At 44.9% G+C, this 22,734-nt stretch overlaps 1 protein-coding gene across 1 annotated transcript in view; it reads right to left on the reverse strand.

Moving 5' to 3' along the window:
- Nucleotides 1-22,734, reverse strand: part of LOC109920826 (SH3 domain-binding protein 1-like) — a 90,548-nt gene that overhangs the window by 66,029 nt on the left and 1,785 nt on the right. The window contains exon 2 of the mRNA XM_048617375.1: nucleotides 470-509. Within this exon, the coding sequence (XP_048473332.1) occupies nucleotides 470-509 (40 nt within the window). The remainder of the gene's footprint in view (nucleotides 1-469; nucleotides 510-22,734) is intronic.

A 22,734-nucleotide genomic window follows, 5' to 3' on the forward strand; every position in this document is an offset into this window, starting at 1 on the left:
ACACTGGAGTATCAGCACTCCCTCAGCGCTACACTGGAGTATCAGCTTTTCCTCAGTGCTACACTGGAGTATCAGCACTCCCTCCGTGCTGGACTGCAAAATCAGTTCTACCATAGTTTTTCTGTCTCAGAGGAAGAAGTACAATTAATTCTGACACAATATGACATATCTGTTGATTATGGGATGGAGAGTCGTGTCTACTTTGCCCAATGATTGAACCATGGAGTCTCCCTGACGTATGAAACTTCAATTACTTCAGAGCAGATAATTTGGTTTGAGCACTAGATTGAACATGTGGCAATGAAAACCCATGGGATTATCTTGTTTCTCTGCAGCACGGAAAAGGATGGGTGAAAAAAGAACACAATCTCAGTTGGTTGAGTTGCGTCTATCCCTCACTGACTGTCACCGAGCCTCACCATCAGTACAGTGTGGAACAGTGCTGTCTCCCACCAGAGAGAGCCCATACCTGGATAAGGTCTTCACTGAGGAGCTCTGAATTTTCACTTCTGTAAAGAAAGAAGAAAAACCACAAGATCAGGACCAGGATTAACTTGAGAACTAATTTTGGAGACAAGGGACTTGATCTGATTTATTATTGTCACATCCAAGGTACAGATATTGTTTTGCGTGCTAGCCAGGCAAAGCCTTCCTTACATAACTACGTCAGGGTAATAGAACCGAATGCATAACAGTGTTACAGCTACAGCAAAGGTGCCGAGATAGATCCACTCTAACAGAAAGGAGGTATATATCAATATTTGTATAGACTGTGTAAACTTTCTATAAAGAATATTCATCTAGTCATAGGAGTCACTAGACTGATTCCTGGATGGCAGGACTGACACATGAAGAGATTGGTTAGGATTATAATCACTGGAGTTTAGAACAATGACGGGGATCTTAGAGAAATTTCCAATATTCAAGGAGGACTAGACAAAGTAAACGTGGGAAGGATGTTCCTGATAACCAGGGAGTCCAGAACCAGGGGGTCACAGTCTAAGGATATGGGATAGGCCATTTAGGACTGAGATGAGGATGAAATGGCTTCACTCAGCGAGTGTGAGAGGCCTGTGGAATTCTCAGCCACAGAAAGCGGACGAGGCTAAAACATTGAATGTTTACAAGAAGGAGTTGCATCTAATGATAATAATCAGAACGAGAGGTTGATGGGACATTTGGATGGAGTAGACTGGGAGAGGCTTGTAATAGGAACAGGAATAATAGGGTATTGATTGAAAGTGAGGTGCAAAAGAGGCAAGGATGATGTGAGAAACAGAAAACCTTTTCTATATCAATATCCAACTCCTTCTTGTAAACATTTAAAGTTTTAGTTAGATATAGGAACAGGAGTAGGGCATTTGGCCCCTCAAAGCTGTTCCACCGTTCAATGAGTTTGTGGCCGATCTGCAGCCTGGCTCCCACAACAACGGTTCTTATAATATCGCCTGCCAACACATTGGATAATGGTGAGGCTAACCAGCTGGGATGTTTTGGAGTAGATTTACCAAAATCAATCCTCCTGATGGGTCTTCCTTTGATCACCAATGCCAGGTGGGGAAGGATACCCGCACTAAGCCTTTTCCAGGGGGATGGCTCAATCCCGATCATCAGCTCTGGTTTATTACCCTGCGGCACTCACTGGTTAGTTGTATTACATCAAAGATATGTGTGAGACTTCAGGCTCAACGTAAAGTTAAGCACACATTACTGGTTCAGCTACACGCTTTTAACACTAACAGCAACAACTTAGATACTGGGAACACACTAGATGCAACTTATCCCAGGGTCAGTCCTTCATATTGCAGTGGGTGGAAGTTAGCTTGTGATGTTAGTTAACTATTTCAGGTACTGACTGTCTTACACAATAGTTAGCTTCTTCCCAATATATGTTCTTCTGTTAATAAACGTTATGTCATATATATTAATATTTTTAATAATTCATTCATGGGATGTGGGTGTTACTAGCTAGGCCAATGTCTATTGCCCATTGGGCAGGTAAGGGTCAACTGCATTGCTGTGGGTCTGGAGTCACATGTAGGTCAGGCCAGGTAAGGATGACGGATTCCTTCCCTAAAGGATAATCAACAATGGATTCATGGTCATCATTAGACTCGTAATTTGATTTTTTTTTGAAAACTGAATTTAAATTCCACCATCTACTGTAGCAATCTTTGAACTCAGGTCCCCAGAATATTACGTGTGTCTCTGAATTAACAGCCCAGCGGTAATACCACTAGGCCAGCACCTCCCCTGCCATGTCCTGTTATGTGTGAACCTTGGGCCAGTAATAATATTCTTGGATAACAAGGTGTAGAGCTGGATGAACACAGCAGGCCAAGCAGCATCAGAGGAGCAGGAAGGCTGACGTTTCGGGCCTAGACCCTTCTTCAGAAAAATTATAAAATTATAAGATTATAATTAAAATAATATTCTTACGTGGGTTTAATTGCCAAAGACATGAACACATAATCAAAACTGACATTCCCAACGCTGTCCTGCCAGTGTCCTTCAGGATCTAAGGTCCAGCTCTTGAAGGGATATAACAACTAGGCTCTATCTGCACTCAATGTAAAAGATCCCATGGCATTGTTTTGAAGAAGACCAGGAAGATTATCCTTGGTGTCCCAATCAATATTTTCAAATCCAATTTCATGTCATTGTTTGTGGGAGCTTGCTGTGCATATGTTTGCTCTGCCTTTCCTACATTACAACAGTGATTGTACTTCCAAAGTACTTCATTGGTTGTCAAACATTTTGTAATGTCCTGAGGTTGTAATAGTCACTACAAAACTGTAAATTCATAAATATGAGATCTGTCTGTTTGCCAAAGTTCTCTTCTCACACATCTATTCTCAATATTGAGTTCTGCAGACTTGATGCTACCCCCTTTCTCATCCATATCCATAACCACACCGTGTCTAGACTGTGAAATCTTCCAAGAGCTCACACTCCGGGGGGGAGGAATTAACATTTTCAACATCATATTTCATGTTTCAGTTCTAATTTCCTTCAAGAGCATAGGGTGAGGTGTTCCACATGTTTAAGGGAAGGATTTACATTTCTGTCTATGACCAGATGCAGTGTAGCAAGCTGGAGGAAGAAGCCCCTCATTTTCCAATTAGCCAATTTACAGCTTGCAAGACTCAACACTGAGTTCAACAACTTCAGAGCACGAATGTCCTCCATTTCAACTAAACCCCCCTTCCTCCCTCAAATGGCACAGTCTTGCTCGCAGCAGAACTGACCTTTTTTTTGCAACTCAGTTATCATTAACACCTATTTTGCATGTAACCCACTCCTTCTATCATCATTCTGGGCATCCCCACCATCTCCTTTGTTTACAATGCAAGAAAACATCATTTTGCAGCCCCCTTCAGTTCTGAAGAAGAGTCTTTTCAGACTCAAACCATTCACGCTGTTTCTCCCTTCACAGATGCTTTCTGGTTTTTATTTCAAACTCCCAGCATCCACAGTATTTTGGTTCTAGTAAAAGGTTTGCAGCCTGGATTCAGAACAGTGCTTGTTACGTTGAAACCAGAAGAAGTGCAATATTTGCTAATTACATTGAAATTTGTTCATTCTAACGACACTGTGTAACAACATGGCTGAATTAGAGAGAAAAAATAATTTAACAGTGTATAAGACAATTTACAACGGAACAGAATAGTCAGTTGGTGAAATCTGATTGAAACCAGACAGGCAGTCACAGCAAGATGGGAAATTGACCTTGTTTGGCTCAGCAGCGGAAAATAGCCAACAATCCTGGGCACGATGGTGGGGGAGTAAGGCTCCTCACTAGAGCTCGTCCGCTCTGACTGCTTTTCTTTCTTCTTCTTTCTTCTTTTCCGGATTTTGTTTTCCTTTTTTTTAGTCCTTTAGTCTTTAGAGCTCTGGCATGGAGGCAGCAACAGCAGCAGCTGGGGGGCTTTACCAGTCGGGCACAGGGTGGTGGGTCATGGTCAGTGGCATCGCTGCTTCGTGTCTGTGCGTGGGGTTTGTAAACCCTTCCCGCACCGGCATGGGTTTCCTCTGGGTGCCCCGGTCTCCTCCCACAGTCCAAAGATGTGCAGGTTAGGATGGATTGGCCGTGCTAAATTGTCCCATAGTGCCCAGGGATGTGCAGGTTAGGGTGGGTCGGCCGTGCTAAATTGTCCCATAGTGCCCAGGGATGTGTAGGTTAGGGTGGATTGGCCGTGCTAAATTGTCCCATAGTGCCCAGGGATGTGCAGGTTAGGGTGGATTGGCCATGCTAACTTGTCCCATAGTGTCCAGGGATGTACAGGTTAGGATGGATTGGCCGTGCTAAATTGCCCCGTAGTGCCCAGGGATGTGCAGGTTAGGGTAGATTGGCCATGCTAAATTGTCCCATAGTGTCCAGGGATGTGCAGGTTGGGGTGGATTGGCCGTGCTAAATGACCCCATAGTGCCCAGGGATGTACAGGTTAGGGTGGATTGGCCATACTAAATTGTCCCATAGTGCCCAGGGATGTGCAGGTTAGGGTGGATTGGCCATGCTAAATTGCCCCGTAGTGCCCAGGGATGTGCAGGTTAGGGTGGATTGGCCGTGCTAAATTGTCCCATAGCACCCAGGGATGTGCAGGTTAGGGTGGATTGGCCGTGCTAAGTTGTCCCATAGTGCCCAGGGATGTGCAGGTTAGGGTGGATTAGCCATGGAGAATGCAGGATTACTGGGGTATGGGGACTGGGTCTGGGTGGGATGCACTTTGGAAGAGTGCTGTGGACTCAATGGGCCAAACGGCCTGCTTCCATTCAGTAGGGATTCAATGGTTTATCAGTGTGCGGAGTGGTACCAGAGCGGAGCTCTGCAGCGAGCTGGCTCATATGGCAATGGAGCATGGCAGCGGCTGAGACCCAGCGTGAACGTGGACACTGGCAGTGGCTGTCGGGACTGAAGCCTTGCCAGTGGCGGCAATGCCTGGCATGCCCATGGAGATCAGCAGCAGCGGTGGTCGGGGCTAACAGCAGCTGGCGAGCACGAGCGGGCATTAGCTTGGTGCAGATATAAACATACAAGTGAAGATGAGCTCTCTTGGGGAAAGCCCAGCTTGGTGCATCTGCAGGCCTATGGTTTGAGAAAGGACTGAAATGTTTGATTTTTTTGTTAACTTTGTTAATTCAGTTTTCGACTTTTATATTAAGAAAACTGTAGTGTTGAACTTTTTAAACTTTTTCTTTATTTTTCTACTTCTGCAGTGAAGATATTGTACCTAGGTACATTGTATTCAAGATGGCATTGTGTGTGACAACATTGTACACTTTTCACTGTACTCCTGTACTTGAGTACGTGTGAAAATAAAACCCAAATCTAAAATAAAAGTAAATCGATGAAACTTGCAACTAGGCAAACTGAGGAGGATGGTGGGTGAACACTTTTGTATGGGAACCCTTGAACAGGATCCACACGGGAGGGCTGAAGAACAAAGAGAGAAGATACACTCCCAGGCAGCGTTCAAGAGGAAGACAAAAGCTATAGATCAGTGTGGAACAGCCCTGTCAAACATCTCATCTCAGTATATGATTCAAGTGAAAAACCACTTTGTTTAAAATTATCAATAAAGGTGTTGGATTTAGTGTAAGATTGTGTCAATCATAATTGTCGGTCTCTGATTTATTTTATTCATACATGGGATGTGGGCATCGCCGGCTGGTCCAGCATTTATTGCCCGTCCCTAGTTGCCCCTTGAGAAGGTGGTGGTGAGCTGCCTTCTTGCAGTCCATTTGATGTAGGGACACCCACAATGTTATTAGGGAGGGACCCGGCGACACGACAGGACAAGAAAGAGGTAAAATCCTCTACAAGAACTGTGGATGCTGGCATTCAGGAACAAAAACAGAAATTGCTGGAAAAACTCAGCAGGTCTGGCAGCATCCGTGAAGAGAAATCAGAGTTAACGCTTTGGGTCCAGTGACCCTTCCTCAGAATGGTTCTGAAGAAGGGTCACTGGACCCAGAACATTAATTCTGCGTTCTCTTCAAAGATTTATGTTGGGCAAGGAAATTAAAGGTGTAGAACCAAGATAGAAGTTAAAATACTGTTCAGCCTCTCCCTACAGCTCCAACCCCGGCAACATCCTTGTAAATCTTTTCTGAACCCTTTTAAGTTTCACAACATCTTTCCTATAAGCAGAGAGACCAGAATTGAACGCAGTATTCCAAAAGTGGCCTAACCAATGTCCTGTACAGCTGCAACGTCTTCCCAACTCCTATACTCAATGCAGTGACCAATGAAGGCAAGTGTACCAAACGCCTTCTTCACTACCCTGTCTACCTGTGATTTCACTTTCAAGAGTTTAAGATATTAGACTCTTCTCTGTAGACCACCAAGTGGCTTTCCTCTACCACTGCAGAACAGACTTGTCCTGTAGATGCCAACCAGGAAAGAGGAAGGTGGCAGCGTATATACTTTATAGTGCCCAGGATTCCAACTGGCACAATGATCATTTTTGCAGCAGTGATCGTCTGTAGACTTAAGTTAGCCACACCGTTACAGCAGTTACATCCATTTTAGATGTCACAGTTCCCACACTATTATGAAGCATCCCTTTTGTTTTGATTAGTTTGTAGAAGAACTGAGAGGCTCTCTCTGGAGATAACCTGAGATACAGCCTGCGGATACTATAAGGGGAACTGAGACGAGGAAATAGCCACTGTACAGAACATACTTGCACTCCTATCCACACAGGACTCAGGAAAGCGGTAAACCTGCAATTAAACGCATCATGTTTAACACATAAGCATCACAAGATGCTTCAGAGGAACATTATAAAACAAAACTTAACACTGAGATAAACAATGAGACACTAGGATGGCACTGGAGGGTTTGAACGAGAGGGAGAGGCTGATTAGGCTGGGACTTTTTTCCTGGAGCGTCAGAGGTTGAGGGGTGATTTATAAAATCACTGGGAGCATGGACAGGGTGAATGGCCAAGTTCATTTCCCCAGTACAGAGGAGTCCAAAACCAGAGGACATAGGTTAATAGAGAGGAGAAAGACTTAAAAGGGACCTGAGGGCCAACATTTTCATGCCAAGGGATGTGCGTGCGTGGAATGAGCTGCCAGAGGAGGTGGTGGAGGCTGGTACAATTACATTTAAAAGGCATCTAGATGGGAATATGAATAAGAAGGGTTTAGAGGAATATGGCCCTAATGCTGGCAAATGGGACTGGGTCAGATTGGGATGTATGGTTGGTATGGTCGAGTTGGACCGAAAGGTCTGTTTCCGTGCTGTATGACTCTATGACTCAATAGGACGGGTGGCCAAACATTTGGTCTGAGAGTTAGTTTTGAAGGAGCATCTTAATGAAGGTGAAAGGTAGAGGCTTGGAGAGATTTAGAGAGAGAAGTTTGAAGATACAGTTGCCAACAACAGGTGATTAAAATCAGAGATGCTCAAAAGACCAGAATTGGAGGAGGACAGAGAATGTGGAGGTTTGGAGGGCTGCAGGAGATGAAACAGGCAGAGGGAGGAGTGCGGAGGGGGAGTGAAACCACAGAGGGATTTACCCATAGTGTTTCAAACATGCCACATTATGAACTGGAGCATTGGGGTGAGCCAGCAGATTTACCCAGTCTCTGGGTGTGCGTCTATGCAGCCTGGTGAATAGAGGAAATCGATACTTAGCACGTGTTCAGATACAGACATCAATGTTTTCTTTATAAAACACAGAACTGCAGATGTTGGAGATCTGAATCAAAACCAGAAAGCACTAGAGAAACCCAGCAGGCCTGGGAGCATCTGCGGTGAGAGAAACAGAGATAACATTTTGAGTTCAGTGTGACTCTTCTGAAACATGTCTCAGAGCAAGGCTGGGGAAAGCAGAATCTCTGCTGTCTAATCATCTGTCTCAAGGTTTTATCCAAGAATTTGGATTCAAGACAGATTTGAGGAGAAGGCAAAGTCTACTCTCTCCAGATTTGAACTGTCTTCGATCATTGTATATTGCATATTATGCTCTGTATGGTAATATGAGATACATCAGTCTCTAAGCTTATTGTCTCATTATTAAAACAATTCTCAACATATGCTTCTCTCGAGCCATCTTATCCATTTCGTTCTGTTCTCTGCCAATCAATCCTTTCTAACTCCGCCCATGCTGTGCTATTTATACCCAGTGTGGCATCATCGCAGGGTTGCTCCAGGGTATCAAAGCCATTACACAACATTGAATTATTTAAATTCAGCTCACGCAGGATTAAACTGTGTTAAACTGTACCAGGCATGTCTGTAGGTGGCACAAAACCAGGAATGTTTGTGAACAACGAGGAGAAAAGTGACAGAAATCAAGAAGAGACAGTCTGGTGAAATGCAAAACAAATAAAATTCACCACAGAGAAGTGAGGATTGATACAATTCTGAAAGAAGAATGGAGAGAGGCAAATGTTACAATTTTAAACGGGGTAAAGGGACAGGGCTCAAGGTATACATCCATAACTCTACAAAGATGCTGGAACCCAATGAGAAGGTTATTTAAAAGCACACGGGTCCTTGGTTTATTGCTAGAAGCACAAGGCATGACACTTCCTTTATTTTTCAAAATGTGGGAGCAAGGGGCTAATACACTGCTTCCTCTGGCAAGATGACTCACCCATTGCCTGCCAATCAGCTGGCTGAGAACTGAGAGCCAAGCGAGGGTGAGTTTCTCAGCCTATTGCAGACCTTGACCTGGGTCGCCAGAAGCTACCAGCCACTCAGAGACCAGCAGCCTCTGGGTCCTAAAATGCACCGGTTGAGCCCTGATCCTTGTGTGATGTGGTTGACTCTTAACTGCCCTTTGGGTAATTAGGGATGGGCAATAAATGCCGGCCTAAGCGAGGAAGCCCACATCCTGTGGGAGTCGGGGGTACTGGGCGAAGTGTGTTTCCAACGGCAAGAAGGTAAATCCTTATTATCTTCTACTCTCAGGGTAGGGATCACGAGGAGAGGTTTTCTTAGGCCAACCTTTGCTCATTTTCTGTGCCCCCAAACTGCTCCCACATTGGGTAAATTGGAGGCACCCCCAAACTTGGCACAGGCTGGTCTGTACGGTGTCCCAGTTGGGAAACGAACCACGTGTCTCACCATCAGGGAGGCGATGCGTTGAGGTCTTATAATTGCTGGAGGGCCCAATAAGTTGCCCAAGGTCTTTCTTGCTCAGCACTGCATTGGTGCGGTAACGAGAAGGGGGTGAATTCCTCTCAACTTGCCCAATTATTTCCCCTCTCGTCACCTCAGGGAGGGAGAGACTCTGCAGGGGGAGTGCAAGAGCAAGGAAATTATGTCAAACCTTCCTAAAACACTGGTTAGGTCTCATTTGGAGCACTGGAATGTCCAAATCTATGGCACCACATTCTGGGGAGAATTTCCAAGCCCCAGAAAGGGCACTGAAGGCCTTTAATGTATGATTTAAGGCAACTGGCAAAAGAAGCAGAGTTAACAGGAGGGGGCTTACTTTCTGTACTAAGTCATGAGCTGCAGTCCACTTCCTGAAAATACAGTCAAAGTAGAATCACTTGTCACTTTCAGAAGTGAATTGCATAAACACTCAGAGGGAAAACATTTCCATGGCTCTGGTGACAGAGCTGGGCACTGGGACTATTCTTTCAAAGACCTAGCACTGGAATGATGGCCCAAATGGCCTCCTCCCGCTCAGAATAATTCAATGGTTCTACAGTTTGCACCATGTGGACATCTCAAATGGGAGACCACACCCACCGCCAATGCCAACCCATTTCACTCCAGCAGCTGGCAATTGGCAAGTTTCCAGATCTGGATTGATTCATCGACTTCAGAGGTGGCTCAAAGCTACCAGCTTTAATATGGGACCAGAGTCTAACTGTTGGCATGAACTACTGAGTATGCAGCGAGATCACCCAGTGCAAGTACTGACAAGGTGCGTAGTGGAGTTTGAATGCGAGGTAACTGGAGCGGCGAGGGGGCCAGAGTGTTGACTGGCAACCAACGTGGTTTTAGGGTGAGGAAATTCTGGTTTCACATCCACTAAACAAATCAAACACACCCCGACCAATCAGCGTCAACCTGCCCAGTTTGAAATGTAAACAACACTTGGTGGTTAACTGTCACTCTACATCAACCCGTGTATTTTCATCACTGGCCATACCTCTATTGGTCACTTGCTGACCCATCAGCACGCTCATAAAACAGAAATGTCAGTTTCCCTTCATGTTGGCATTCTTGCAAATTGCCCTGATGAGTGCAAAACGATAAAAACTTTGACAATATATATCTATTTTTCAGCAATATCCAAGCCCCGCACAACCAGACCACACTCCAAAGAAAAGAAAACTTGTTTTATTGAGAGTCACCCTCCAGTGATCTCTGAAAGGAAGTTTGCTTTTTCCATCAGATACGTCGGTATACCTATCTCCTGGACTGGAAAGAAGATAGCATGTGAGGAAAAGCTGTTTTGCTGAATTTGCCTTTGCCAAGGGTGTGTTTATGGGATGCTGCAACATTGTCATCATTCTCTGTCCATTTTCACGAATGGGCCTAAAACGTTCCTGATTTGCATCCACAGAAAAGGCAAAGATGCTGCTATGGACACCCCCAAGACTACACACAAATTGCCCATTATATATCTGACAAACAGGCACAGCATGATGCAATGTTATAGTATAGAACCCCTGCAGTGTTGAAGCAGAGCATTCAGTCCATCGAATCCACACAGACCCTCTGAGGAGCATTCCACCCAGACCCAAACACATCCCTGTGAAATAACTGCAAGAGGCTGGTATCCTAAGTCACTATTTATTTACTGATGTACAGTACATTGCTTTGGCCATCCAGGAGTCAGTCCTCCACTGAGGAGATTCTAATCTCCTGGTTATATTGGTCAGCCAAGGCTTTCCTGATTGGCCCAGATTAACAACCCTAAACAAGAACCTTGTAATCAATGAGGTCAACATAGTTCCAACCACTACACCCTAATTTCCCAAGGCTAATCCACTTAGCCTGGGCAATTACGGGCAATTCAGCATGGTCAATCCACCCTAACCTGCACACCTCTGGACTGTGGGAGGAAATTGGAGCACCCAGAGGGAACCCACGCAGACACGGGGAGAATGTGCAAACTCCACACGTACGGTTGCCCGAGGGTGGGATCGAACCCGCGTCCCTGGCGCCATGAGGCAGCAGTGCTAACCACTGTGCCACCATGCCACCCCCATATCTAGTCCTCAATCTTAGGAATTAAGGTTGAATTTGTTAAAGACATTAGCCAGATCAATGTGGTACTTGTTTGGGCATCTCTTTGTAGGAAGGATTTTGGAGCCAATGGAGAAGGTGAGAGTTCTGTAAAATAAGACCTGGAATGTAGATTATAGTCATTGCAAAAAGAGCTGAAACATTTTTCTTTGAAAGTGAACTAGTGGAGTAGGTAATAGATATTTTCAAAGCTTAAGACCATTTCAAAGATGGTATTTTGCTTTGAAAATATTGATTGAAAAGATGGTCTTTGAGAGTCTAAAAAAGATTTTTTGATGACTTGTGTTACACACAAGTTTGGAGGTTGATTGATTCCTTTCTGACTCATTCCTTTACTGGCCACCTAGAAATTTTCAATTGAACCAGGTTGATGATATCACCAATTATAAAGATATCAGGTAGTTTCTAGTTTAGTAAAAGAAACAAATCTAGGCTTCTTAATCAACACAGACTAATGATTTAATTACAAATAAAATTTACTCAAATAAACATGCAAAGACTATTGACCAAAATACTTCTAACCTTTATTCAAGTATCTTAAAATTAACATGGGCAAATACAAACTTTTATTGAATGCCCCATGGAACAAATCAAATAACAAATGCAATCCCACAGATTTCCCATTGACAAGATCTTGCTGCATTTGAACATGGACTGCTTCAGAGTCTGAGGAGTCGCGAATGGTGCTGAACATTGTGCAATCATTGGTGAACATCCCCACTTCTGACCTTATGATGGAGGGAAGATCATTAATGAAGCAGCTGAAGACAGTTGGGCCTAGGACACTACCCTGAGGAAATCCTGCAGACATGTCCTGGAGCTGGGATGACTGACCTCTAACAACCACGACCATCTTCCTATTTAACAGGTAATCAAGTGGACAGTCTGCCCCTGATACCCATTGATTTCAGTTTTGCTAGGGCTCCTTAATGCAATTCTCAGTCACATACTTAATGTTAAATGCAGTCACTCACACCTCACCTCTGGAATTCAGCTCTCTTGTCCATATTTGAACCAAGGCTGTAATGAGGTCAGGAGCTGAGTGACCCTGGCAGAACCCAAACTGTGTGTCACTGAGCAGGTTATTGCTGAGCAGGTTCTGCTTGATAGCACTGTTACTGACACCTTCCATCACTTTACTGATGATCGAGAGGAGACTGATGGGACAGAAATTTGCCAGGTTGGATTTGTTCTGCTTTTTGCGTATTGGATATACCTGGGCAATTTTCCACACTGTCAGGTAGATATTAGTGTTTAACTGCACTAGTACAGCTTGGCTATGGGAGCGGCAAGTTCTGGAGCTCAAGTCTTGTACAATTTCATTTTATTAGTTCAGGGGATGAGGATGGCACTGACTAGATCAGCGATTATTGCCCATCCCTAATTGTTAAGGATCACCGCTTTGCTGTGGGTCTGGAGTCACATGTAGGCCAGACCAGATAAGGATGGCAGTTTCCTTCCCTAAAGGACATTAGCGAATGAGATGGGTTTTTTCGACAATCGACAAAGGGTTCATGGTCATCATTAGACTTTTCATTCCAGATTTTTATTGGATTCAAATTCCACCATCACCAATCGGCAGGATTTGAATGTGAGTCCCCAGAACATTCCCTGGGTCTCTGGATTAACAGCCCAGCGATAATACCACTAGGCCATCGCTCCACACCGTGGACGATCGCCAGAATGTAGTCAGGGTCCATAGCCTTTGCAGTACCCAATGCTTTACCATGAATGACCTCTAACAAATAACATTTTACAGATTACACAGACAAGCTCTTGGTTTATAGTCTTGTATATATTGTATTTACAAAACTAGGAAAGCTTAACTTGAACGGAAGTAATTACATGCTGCAAGTCAGATTGGCAAGATTTAAGTTTCACAGCACAAACCTAATCCAACATCAACATATTTTAATGCTATTCTCTTCACTCTCTAAAGAATGTTCCAGTAGTGTCCACATCCCAGTTGTGACTCTTTCCATTAGTGTAGGCTTAACTCCATCTTTAAGTTCATTTCCCAAATAGCAATTCTCAATTTGTGTCAACAATATCAAAATGGCTTCATTCATCTCTGTTTTCTGATCAAAATTCATTTTGGCACATTCAAGAATATTATTGAAAGCTTTGGGTAAACATTTTCTAACCCTGGAAAAGCTCAGCAGCTGTGTCAGCGTCTGCGGAGAGAAATCAGTGTTAACTTTTCAGGCTGAGTGACCCTTTCTCAGAACTGAAGATGCTGCCAAACCTGCTGAGCTTTTGCAGCAATTTCTGTTTTGTTTCTGATTTAACAGCATCTGCAAGTAAGCATTTTCTATCCCTGTGGCTTTGATTGCTAACCTCTTTGAGATCTGCCACTCTTTTTTTGATTCCATTCTAAATGTGACTCATTCACTATTTCTAAGCAATGTCAAAGACTACTTTGTTCTGGAATTTTAATTTGTAAGAAGTTTACTCTTTCAGGTAATGAAGGATCCATATCCTTTCACAGCCTTTGAGGGTTTCCATCACACATCGTTGCTGATAGCAGCATGCTGTCAATGGGTCCTTTAAGTTTGCAATGGAGAACTAACCAGTTTCGAAAGCAACAATATTCTGAAGAAGAACCTCACCTGCCCATCGCTAATCGGTTAAGATGGAGGCAGAGTTAGACACTCCACGGAGCTCCTCCTGCTCGCCAGCTCCTTTTCCTTACTTTCTTTTACCCCTCTTGCTGAAGATTTTCTCGCCAGAAGTGAGTTGCAGCCGGAGCGTGAGTAGAGCGAGCGTGACCGGCCTGGGAGATGAGTCCAGGACGGAGGATAGCACGTGGGCGCAGCGAGGCCTCGTGTCCTGAAGCGCGGTGGGCACGGACTCAGTGAGAAACGACTATAACTTGAAGACTTTAAAGATACTTTTTATTCTCATTTGGGACTTTTTAAACTCTGTAATCCCTCATTAGTCTTTTTTTTTACTATTTCAATTCTGCGACAACAATTAAAGTATCTGTACCTAGGTACCCCGGACATAAGATGGCGTCTGGAGGCCACATTTTAAACTTTTCACTGCACTCATTCCTGTGCATGTGACAATAAAGGCTGTTCCATTCTATCGGAGTTGTTAACTCTGTTTCTCTCTCCACTGATGCTGCCAGACCTGTTGAGTTTCTCTTGCGTTCCCTCTCTGTGCTTGTTTCAATCTTATCTCCCTTCCTCACACAGAACAGGCTTTGTCCTTGTTTGGAATCAGAGCAGATGAATAGATCTGCACCGAGAGAGCGTTTCTCTCTTTAGCTGCTTTTAAAGTTTGAATCCTTGCGTCCACCCTGCACACTGTCCCTTTTGTGCTCAACAGCTTGCAATGGAATTTAAACTTTTCATTGCTCATTTCACGAGCAAGCTCCAACAGACTGTAAGTCTTCCTGTACTCAGCTAACTGTTCTGACTCATCAGCAATTGCTTTTCCTGTTCACACTGTTTTATGCATTACTTCACATGGACTTCACTTGAAGTTATCAAGTTTAAATTGGAGAACTGACCATCATGGTATCACTGAGACGTTTTAAGCTCTCATCGAATAGTTTGACGTCCTGTGACTCGTACCCAAGTGTTCTCCCCAGGCCTCGGCTTTCATTAGCAAATTCATCTTCTCTGGATGAAAGTTGGTTCTCCCCATCCATCAGGCTTCCCTTCAATTACCCTTTATCAGCTTCTCATGTCTGGCCAAGGCAAATTCAGCACAATGAAACAACTGCTGAAATCTAGTCATTGGAAATCAAGGGTTACGGGGAAAATGCAGGAAAGTGCAGGAAGAGCTACGTCAGATCAGCCACAATCCTATTGAATGGGGGAGCAGGCTTGAGGGGTTGAATGGCCTACTCCTGTTCCTATTTCTTATGATGTGGAGGCGCCGGGGTCAGACTGGGATGGATAAAATCAGAAGTCACACGACACCAGGTCATAGTCCAACAGGTTTATTTGAAATCACAAGCTTCCTGAGTGTAGCCGCTTCATCAGGTGAACAAGGACCCTGATGAAGGAGCAGCACTTCAAAAGCTTGTGATTTCAAATCAACCTGTTGGTCTGTAACCTGGTGTCATGTTAATTTCTGACCTTGCAGTCATCAGCCACCCTGATTGCTAACCCAGCTTTTGAGACCTTTTGGTTCTCCATTGGTCTATGGTTTTGTTGTAGGGAGTGAACTGTTAAATTCTTCAACAAGAATTACTTCCCTGAGGTTACTGCACACAAAATCTACTTTAAATGTCTCCTGTCCAATGGTCCAGCAGTCACAGGTATATTATTGTACCCTCCCAATCTCTGTGCTGATCTGCTCAGACTGCACCTGTGGGTTTCAGGGGCCAACTCATAAACATTGAGGATAGCCTTGTTGGCTATTTCATAATGTGGCAAAGGCTTCTCAGAAATCATGATATAAACTTCATGAACTTTGCCAGTTCTTCTGCTTTGCCTGTGCAGTGCTCAGACTTCTGCGGGCCATGACATCCACCTTGAAATTTGAATGAACAAAATGAAAAATGCCTCGATGTGCTTTTCTTGAAATTTTGCTATTGCTTGGACAAGTTTAAACAGCTCTGCCCTTGGCTCATAATATCTTCACTGAACTCAACAGAATCCTCTGTCAGATTTAGAAAGAGGTTCCTTTAAAGTGCAAACAAATCAGATCTTGATCCAAGTGCCTTTGTTTTCTTTTTGCTAGAATGACACTGCTTGTAATTTATTTGTTTCATGTGATGCCCAGTTTGGGTTCTGCCAGGGTCACTCAGCTCCTGACTTCATTACAGCCATGATCCTATTGAATGGTGGTGCAGGCTCCAAAGGTTGAATGGCCTGCTCCTGCTCCTATTTTTTATGTTTCTAAGTTTCAGCCTTGGTTCAAACATGGACAAAAAGAGCTGAACTTCAGAGGTGAGGTGAGAGTGACAGCCCTTGATATCAAGGCTGCATTCAACTGGGTGCGGCATCAAGGAGTCCTAGCAAAAACTGGAATCAATGGGTATCAGGGGCAAACTCTCCGGTGGTTGGAGTCATACCTGACACATAGGAAGATGGTCGTGGTTCTAGGAGGTCAGTCATCTCAGCTCCAGGACATCTCTGCAGGATTTCCTCAGGATAGTGTCCTGGGCCCTTCAGCTGCTTCATCAACAACCTTCCCTCCATCATAAGGTCAGAAGTGAGTTCGTTCGCCAATGGTTGCACAATGTTCAGCGCTATTCGTGACTCCTCAGATACTGAAGCAGTCCATGTCCGAATGCAGCAAGACCTGGACAATATCCAGGCTTGAGCTGATGAGTGGCAAGTGACATTTGTGCCACACAAATGCCAGGCAATGACCAACTCCAATAAGAGACAATCTAATCACTGTCACTTGGCATTCAATAGTGTCACCATCACTAAATTCCCCGCAATAAACAACCTTAGGGTTACCATTGATCAGAAGTCGAACTAAACTTGCCACATAAACACAGTGGCTACAACAGTAGGTCAGAGGCTCAGAATACTGCGGTGAGTAATCAGAATGCCTGACTCCCCAAAGCCTGTCCATCATCTACAAGGCACAAGTCAGGAGTGTGATGGAATATTCTACAACAACACACAAGAAACGTAACACCATCAAGCACAAAGCCCGCTTGATTGGCACCACGTCCACAAGCATCCATACCCTCCATCACCAACAGTCAGTAGCAGCAGTGTGTACGATGTACAAGACGCACGGCAGTAACTCGCCCAAGATCCTGAGACAGCACCTTCCAAACCCATGGCCTCTTCCATCAAGTTGGACAAGGACAGCAGATACAGGGGAACATCACCCCCTGCAATTTCCCTTCCAAGCCACTCACCGTCCTGACTTGGAAAGATATCATCGTTCCCTCCCTGCGCTGGGTCAGAATCCTGGAATTCCCTCCCTAAGGGCACTGTGGGCCCAAATACAGCAAATGCAGCAGTTCAAGAAGACAGCTCATGACCATCTCCTCAAGGGTAACTAGGGATGGGCAATAAATTCTGGCCCCATATCCCATGAATGAATATAAATTTAAAAATTGTCAAAACGGTGATTTGGTGGTGGGCTCATTAGAGAAAAGAAAAGTTCTTAATAAACAAAATGAAAAAAGGAGTTCTTTTTGCTAGTGGGATGTTAGTTTCTGGGCAGGGAAAGGATCCAGAAGGGAAAAGTGGAAACTGATGTTTGTGCTAAATTACAAATTTACAATGAAACCTTTGTAAATCTCTGAAGGTGTTTTGCTGCCAGTGTGACCTATAAAACATTCTTCTCTCTTAATTCAAGCATTTTCATCAGAATTGCTTTCTTGCTCCCTTTTCTTCCTTCTCTCTATTCTCTCTCTGAAATGCTCTTTCATCAATCCTTTCCCTTTCCTTGAAATTCTCCTTCTAACCTATCCTGTTCCAACGGAATCTTTGCCAGTGCTACTACATCTACCTACTCTTCTAGATATTATCTGATGAAGCTATTCAGTGGTGTTATTACAGACCTCTGAAGAAGATGGGACTTGAACCCAACCCTCCTAGCCCAGAGGTAGGAACACTACCGCTTGGCCACAACCCACCCAATTTCAGTGCTACAATTATCTCCCAATTCATTTAAGATTAGTTTTAGGATTTTCTGTTCCTTAACATTAGATCTAAATTTTATCTTCAACTTCTCAGCCACACTTTAGTTAGTGGACAATGTCTCTAAGCTAGTTAAATTTGCTCCATATTGCTGTAAAAATGACCTCAGCTCAAAGCTCGCCATCTCAGATAGATCCGATTACTTGAGTGCACAAGAAACTTGCATTGGCATGTCCTTTCCTTATATAAACTATTGCTCCCACTTCTAAATACTGTTGTTCAGCTGTAGGCTTGTTGTCATGCATAAGCCCCCAAATATTTGATAGCCTGAGACTGGAGAGTGTACTAATTCCTCTTTAGTCCCACTCGTCCACCAGCCACACCAAATTTTAAATTTAACCAGGTCGATGATCTGGCCTATTAAATAGTTCAAAGACGGTATCTGGTTCAATATTAAAATCAAGTCAGCCAACTTCTAGTCAACAAAGGCTCATTACAAACAAAACTTCCTTAAACAAATATGCAAAAACTATTTGCAAAAAGGTATAGACTTTTAAAAGAGACATAGCATTAACATGAGGCAAATATCAGAACAGAACCATGGTCATCTCTCACATGACCCATCAAATAGCAAAGACATGTTCTGTCATAGACTGCCTCAAAGTTTATTCATGTTCTGGTGGTTCATTGTCCTCTCCTGAGACTATGATCTCCCGGATTCTGGAAACTGCACTCCAGCACGCACTCACAGGCACAACTCCGGCTTTCTTCCAGACAAAACTAGCACTGCCCCTGGATTTTCTCAGCAGCTCTAATCTTTCTCCGTTGCAGTAAACAATTACTACTTGTGGAGTCTCAACAACCACTCTTCTGCTGCACAGAACTATTGATGGTATACAAGGAAGTCGATGAATTGCAGTTGAGAAGGAGCATCAGGTGACTGAAGCTGGGATCACTCCTTGGGGACTGGGGAGAGGGACAGGTGACCATGACGCTAGGGCTGGCCATGAGTGCACAAAGATCTTCTAATTGAGCTACTATCTGGTAATGGTGACTTCAACTTAATTTCAGAACGTTGATGGAGATGTGGGGGAGGACAGCCCCAAAAACAATGACAGGGAGATTAACAGGAGCCTTTGCTTTTGGTCAAGGAAATTCTGAGGATGGGGAGTTTAGGACCTTGGTGACATTGAACCTGGCAGCTTGATTAAGAGAGGTTAACACGGCCATGCTCTGCTCTGATAGCAACTCCTCCTCCACAAAGCTGCCCTTACCAATATGGTGGCTGGTACACTTCCTGTTTGGGAATGTTCATACACAAACTGTCCGCTGTGTCAGATGGATGTGATGTAGGGATTCCATAATCTCCAGGACAATAATGCTGACTGTGATAACCCCTTAAGGCCCACAGGGAATCACTAGTTAATCTCCCTGTGGAGCTGGTTCTGTATGAGATCCCTGGCCAAGCCAGAACTCATCACCTGAGTGCTTTATAAAGCCGACCCAGGGCCCCAATTCCATGTCGGGCAACACCAGAGGAGTAGGAAAGTCGATGTTTCGGACCTAGACCCTTCATCAGGATCTGGAAGTGGGAAGGGAGCTGGGAAATAAATAGATGGAAGAGGGATGGGGCTGGAGGAAGGTAGATGGGATGGCGCTAGGTGAATGCTGGTAGGGGGTAGTGGGGATTGGTCAGTGGGAAGGGTTGGGGCACATAGCTGGGGAAGGAGATGGACAGGTAGTGACAGATCAAGGAGGTGGGGATGAGAGGGAGGATTGGACATGGGATGAGGCCGGGGGTGGTGGGGAGATTTTGAAACTGGTGAATTCTATGTTTAGGCCATTGGGCTATAGGCTCCTGAGGCGGAATATGAGGTATTGCTCCTCCAGTTTGTGGGTGGTGTCATTGTGACACTGGAGGAGCCTTACAATGGACATATCACCCAGGGAGTGGGAGGGGCAGTTAAAACAGTTAGTGACCGGAAGATGTTGTTGATTATAGTGTACAGAGTGCAGGTGCTTTGCAAATCTGTCACCGAGTCTGCACTTGGTCTCACCGATGTAGAGGAGGGTGCATGGGGAGCAACGGATACAGTGGACCAGGTTGGAGGGTGTACAGGTGAATCCCTGTCAGATATGGAATGTTTGTCTGGGGCCTTGGGTGGAGGTGAGGGGGCAGGTGTAGCACTTCCTGCGGTTGAAGGAAAAGGTGCCGGGGGTGGTGGGGTTGGTGGGAAGTGTGGAGCGAACAAGGGAGTCGCAGAGAGAGTGGTCCCTACCGAAGGCATATGGGGTGGGGAGGGAAATATCTCTTTGGTTGTGGGGTTGGATTATACATGGCGGAAGTGGCAGAGAATAATATGCTGGATGCGGAAGTTGGTGGAGTGATATGTGAGGACCAGGGGGATTCTGTCTTTATTTTTGTTGGGGGAAGGGGGTTTGAGGGCAGAAGTGCGGGAAATGCAAGAAATGCAGTTGAAGGCAATTTGGATCACTGGAAGGGGGAGTTTGCGGCTCTGGAAGTAGGAGGACATCTGGGATGTGCGTGAGTGGAATGCTCCATGTTGGGAGCAGATGCGGCAGAGGTGGAGGATTTGGGAGTAGGGGATCACAGTCTTGCAGGAAGGTGGGTGAGAGGAGTTGTAGTCAAGGTAGCTGCGGGAGTCGGTGGGTTTGAAATAGACGTCGGTGCTGAGACGATTACTGGATATAGAGACAGAGAGGTCCAGGAAGGGGAGGGAGGTATCAGCGATGGTCCAGGTGAACTTGAGGTTGGGGTGAAAGGTGACAGTAAAGTTGATGAACTGTTCAAGCTCCTCGTGGGAGCATGAGGCAGCACCGATACAGTCATCGATGTGGCAGAGGAAGAGGTGAGGGATAGCGCCAATGTAACAACAGAAGAGGGACTGTTCCACATACACTATGAAGAGGCAGGCATAGCTCAGACCCATACGGGTACCCATAGCCACCCCTTTGGTTTGAAGGAAGTGGGATCTTACCATCCCACCAACCTCTGCATCCAGCGCATCATCCTCTGCCACTTCCACCACCTACAATCTGACTCCACACCAAAGAGATATTTCCCTCCCCACCCCTATCTGCCTTTCGTAGGGACCGCTCACTCTGCTACTCTCTCTTCCGCTCCAACCCTCCCTCCCATCCCTGTTTCCTTGACCTGACACAACCTGCCCATCTCCTTCCCCACCTATCTGCCCCACCCTTCCCACTGACCGATCCCTACTACTCCTACTTGCATCCCCGCCTAGCGCCATCCCATCTACCTTCCCCCAGCCTCACCCCTCTTCCATCTATTTATTTCCCATTTCACTTCCCCCTCCCCAGTCCTGATGAAGGAGAATAGGCCTGAAACATTGACTCTCTGCTCCTCTGATGCTGCCTGACCTGCTGTGTTCCTCCAGCTCCACACTGTATCGACTCTGACTCCAGCATCGGCAGTTCTTGCTAGCCCCAATTCCATGGTTGCATTGGAGAGGGAGCACACAGTGTCCATCAATGCTCTCAATGTCTTTAGAGAAAAGTGGGCAATGTGGGGGAATACAGTGCTTTATCTCACCCTCCAACTCCATTTTGAATCAGTCCCATCCTTCTATCCCTACCCATCCCATCTTTGATGGCTTGCATTGCCCTTAATGGGCAATGCATGAAAATATTTAATTGGCTAAATAGGTCTTTTACTGATAGTGGTTTCTAGTTAGAAAAAAAAACAAACTCATAGTGATTTTGATGGTGGGTAAATCGCTCAGTTCTGTGTGATAGCACTTCTGGGTATAAAATAAAGCATACCCAGGTTAGCATTCTTATGGTGCAGGTTCAAGTCCCAGAGAGTGTGTAATAATATCTCTAAATGGGTTGATTAGTTTAAGAAAATAAAGCAGACCTGGGGTCAGGGGGTGGGTGGACTCATGTGTCACAGTAGTAGTGTCCCTACCTATGAGCCTAGGTTTCCTGGGTTCAAGTCCCACCTACTCCAGAAGTGTGTTATGACATCTCTGAACAAATTAATTGGAAAGTATCAAGAACTGCTTGCTGGTGTGGATTTCTGGTGTCTGATTAGTGGCGGTCAGTGCTCAGCACAAGTTAATTTGAAAAGTCCCGAAACAGCACAAAGTGGCACACTCTATAAACTTAAACAGACATTGTACTGTAAAAAAAACACAAAGCAGAGCCAGGGAGGTGTCTGCAAGACTGTGTCCCAGGCTGGGTCCACCTTTAGTAGTGGCTTTGTTTTAACGTTCAACAATAAACGACACTCCGTTCCAGTTGGGTCTCCTGAGTTACTGCACTCACAAAGCAGACTGTGATGGAAGGTTGTGCCTGTTCAGCCTTCGCTAACATCAATAGAGCACGCCCAGCCCTATGTCACCATAGAGGCATTTTCCCAGTTCCCCACACAACAGGCATTCTGTGACTGATGCTCTCCTGATGCTGAAAGGAGAAGCTTCAGTTTTGCAAAAAAATGAAAGACCTTGCAAGGCAAACCTTGCATTTCTTTAGCATCCTACACAACCACAAAGCATTTCACATCATATATATATGCGTGTAGGAACCATGCAGCCAAAGTGCACACAGCAAGGTTTCACAAACAGCAAGGTGATCAATAAAAATAGGCTCCATTTTAAGGATGTTGACATTGGGAGATAAATACTGTCCAGGACACAGGAGGAGACCCATACTCCTTTTCTTTCATGATGTGGCAGTGCGGATGTTGGACTGGGCTGGAGAAAGTCAGAAGTCACACGACACCAGGTTATAGTGCATCATATCTGCAGTTTCACTGGATGTCACAGCTCCCACTGTCATCAAAGAAAAGGTTTGCCTGAAATCACAAGTTTTTGGAGCGCTGCTCCTTCGTCAGGTGTACCGAAAGCTCCGAAAGCTTGTGATTTCAGGCAAACCTTTTCTTTGATGACAGTGGGAGCTGTG

The sequence above is a fragment of the Rhincodon typus genome, chromosome 37, assembly GCF_021869965.1.
Source record: "Rhincodon typus isolate 14 chromosome 37, sRhiTyp1.1, whole genome shotgun sequence".
Classification (NCBI taxonomy): Eukaryota; Metazoa; Chordata; class Chondrichthyes; order Orectolobiformes; family Rhincodontidae; genus Rhincodon; species Rhincodon typus.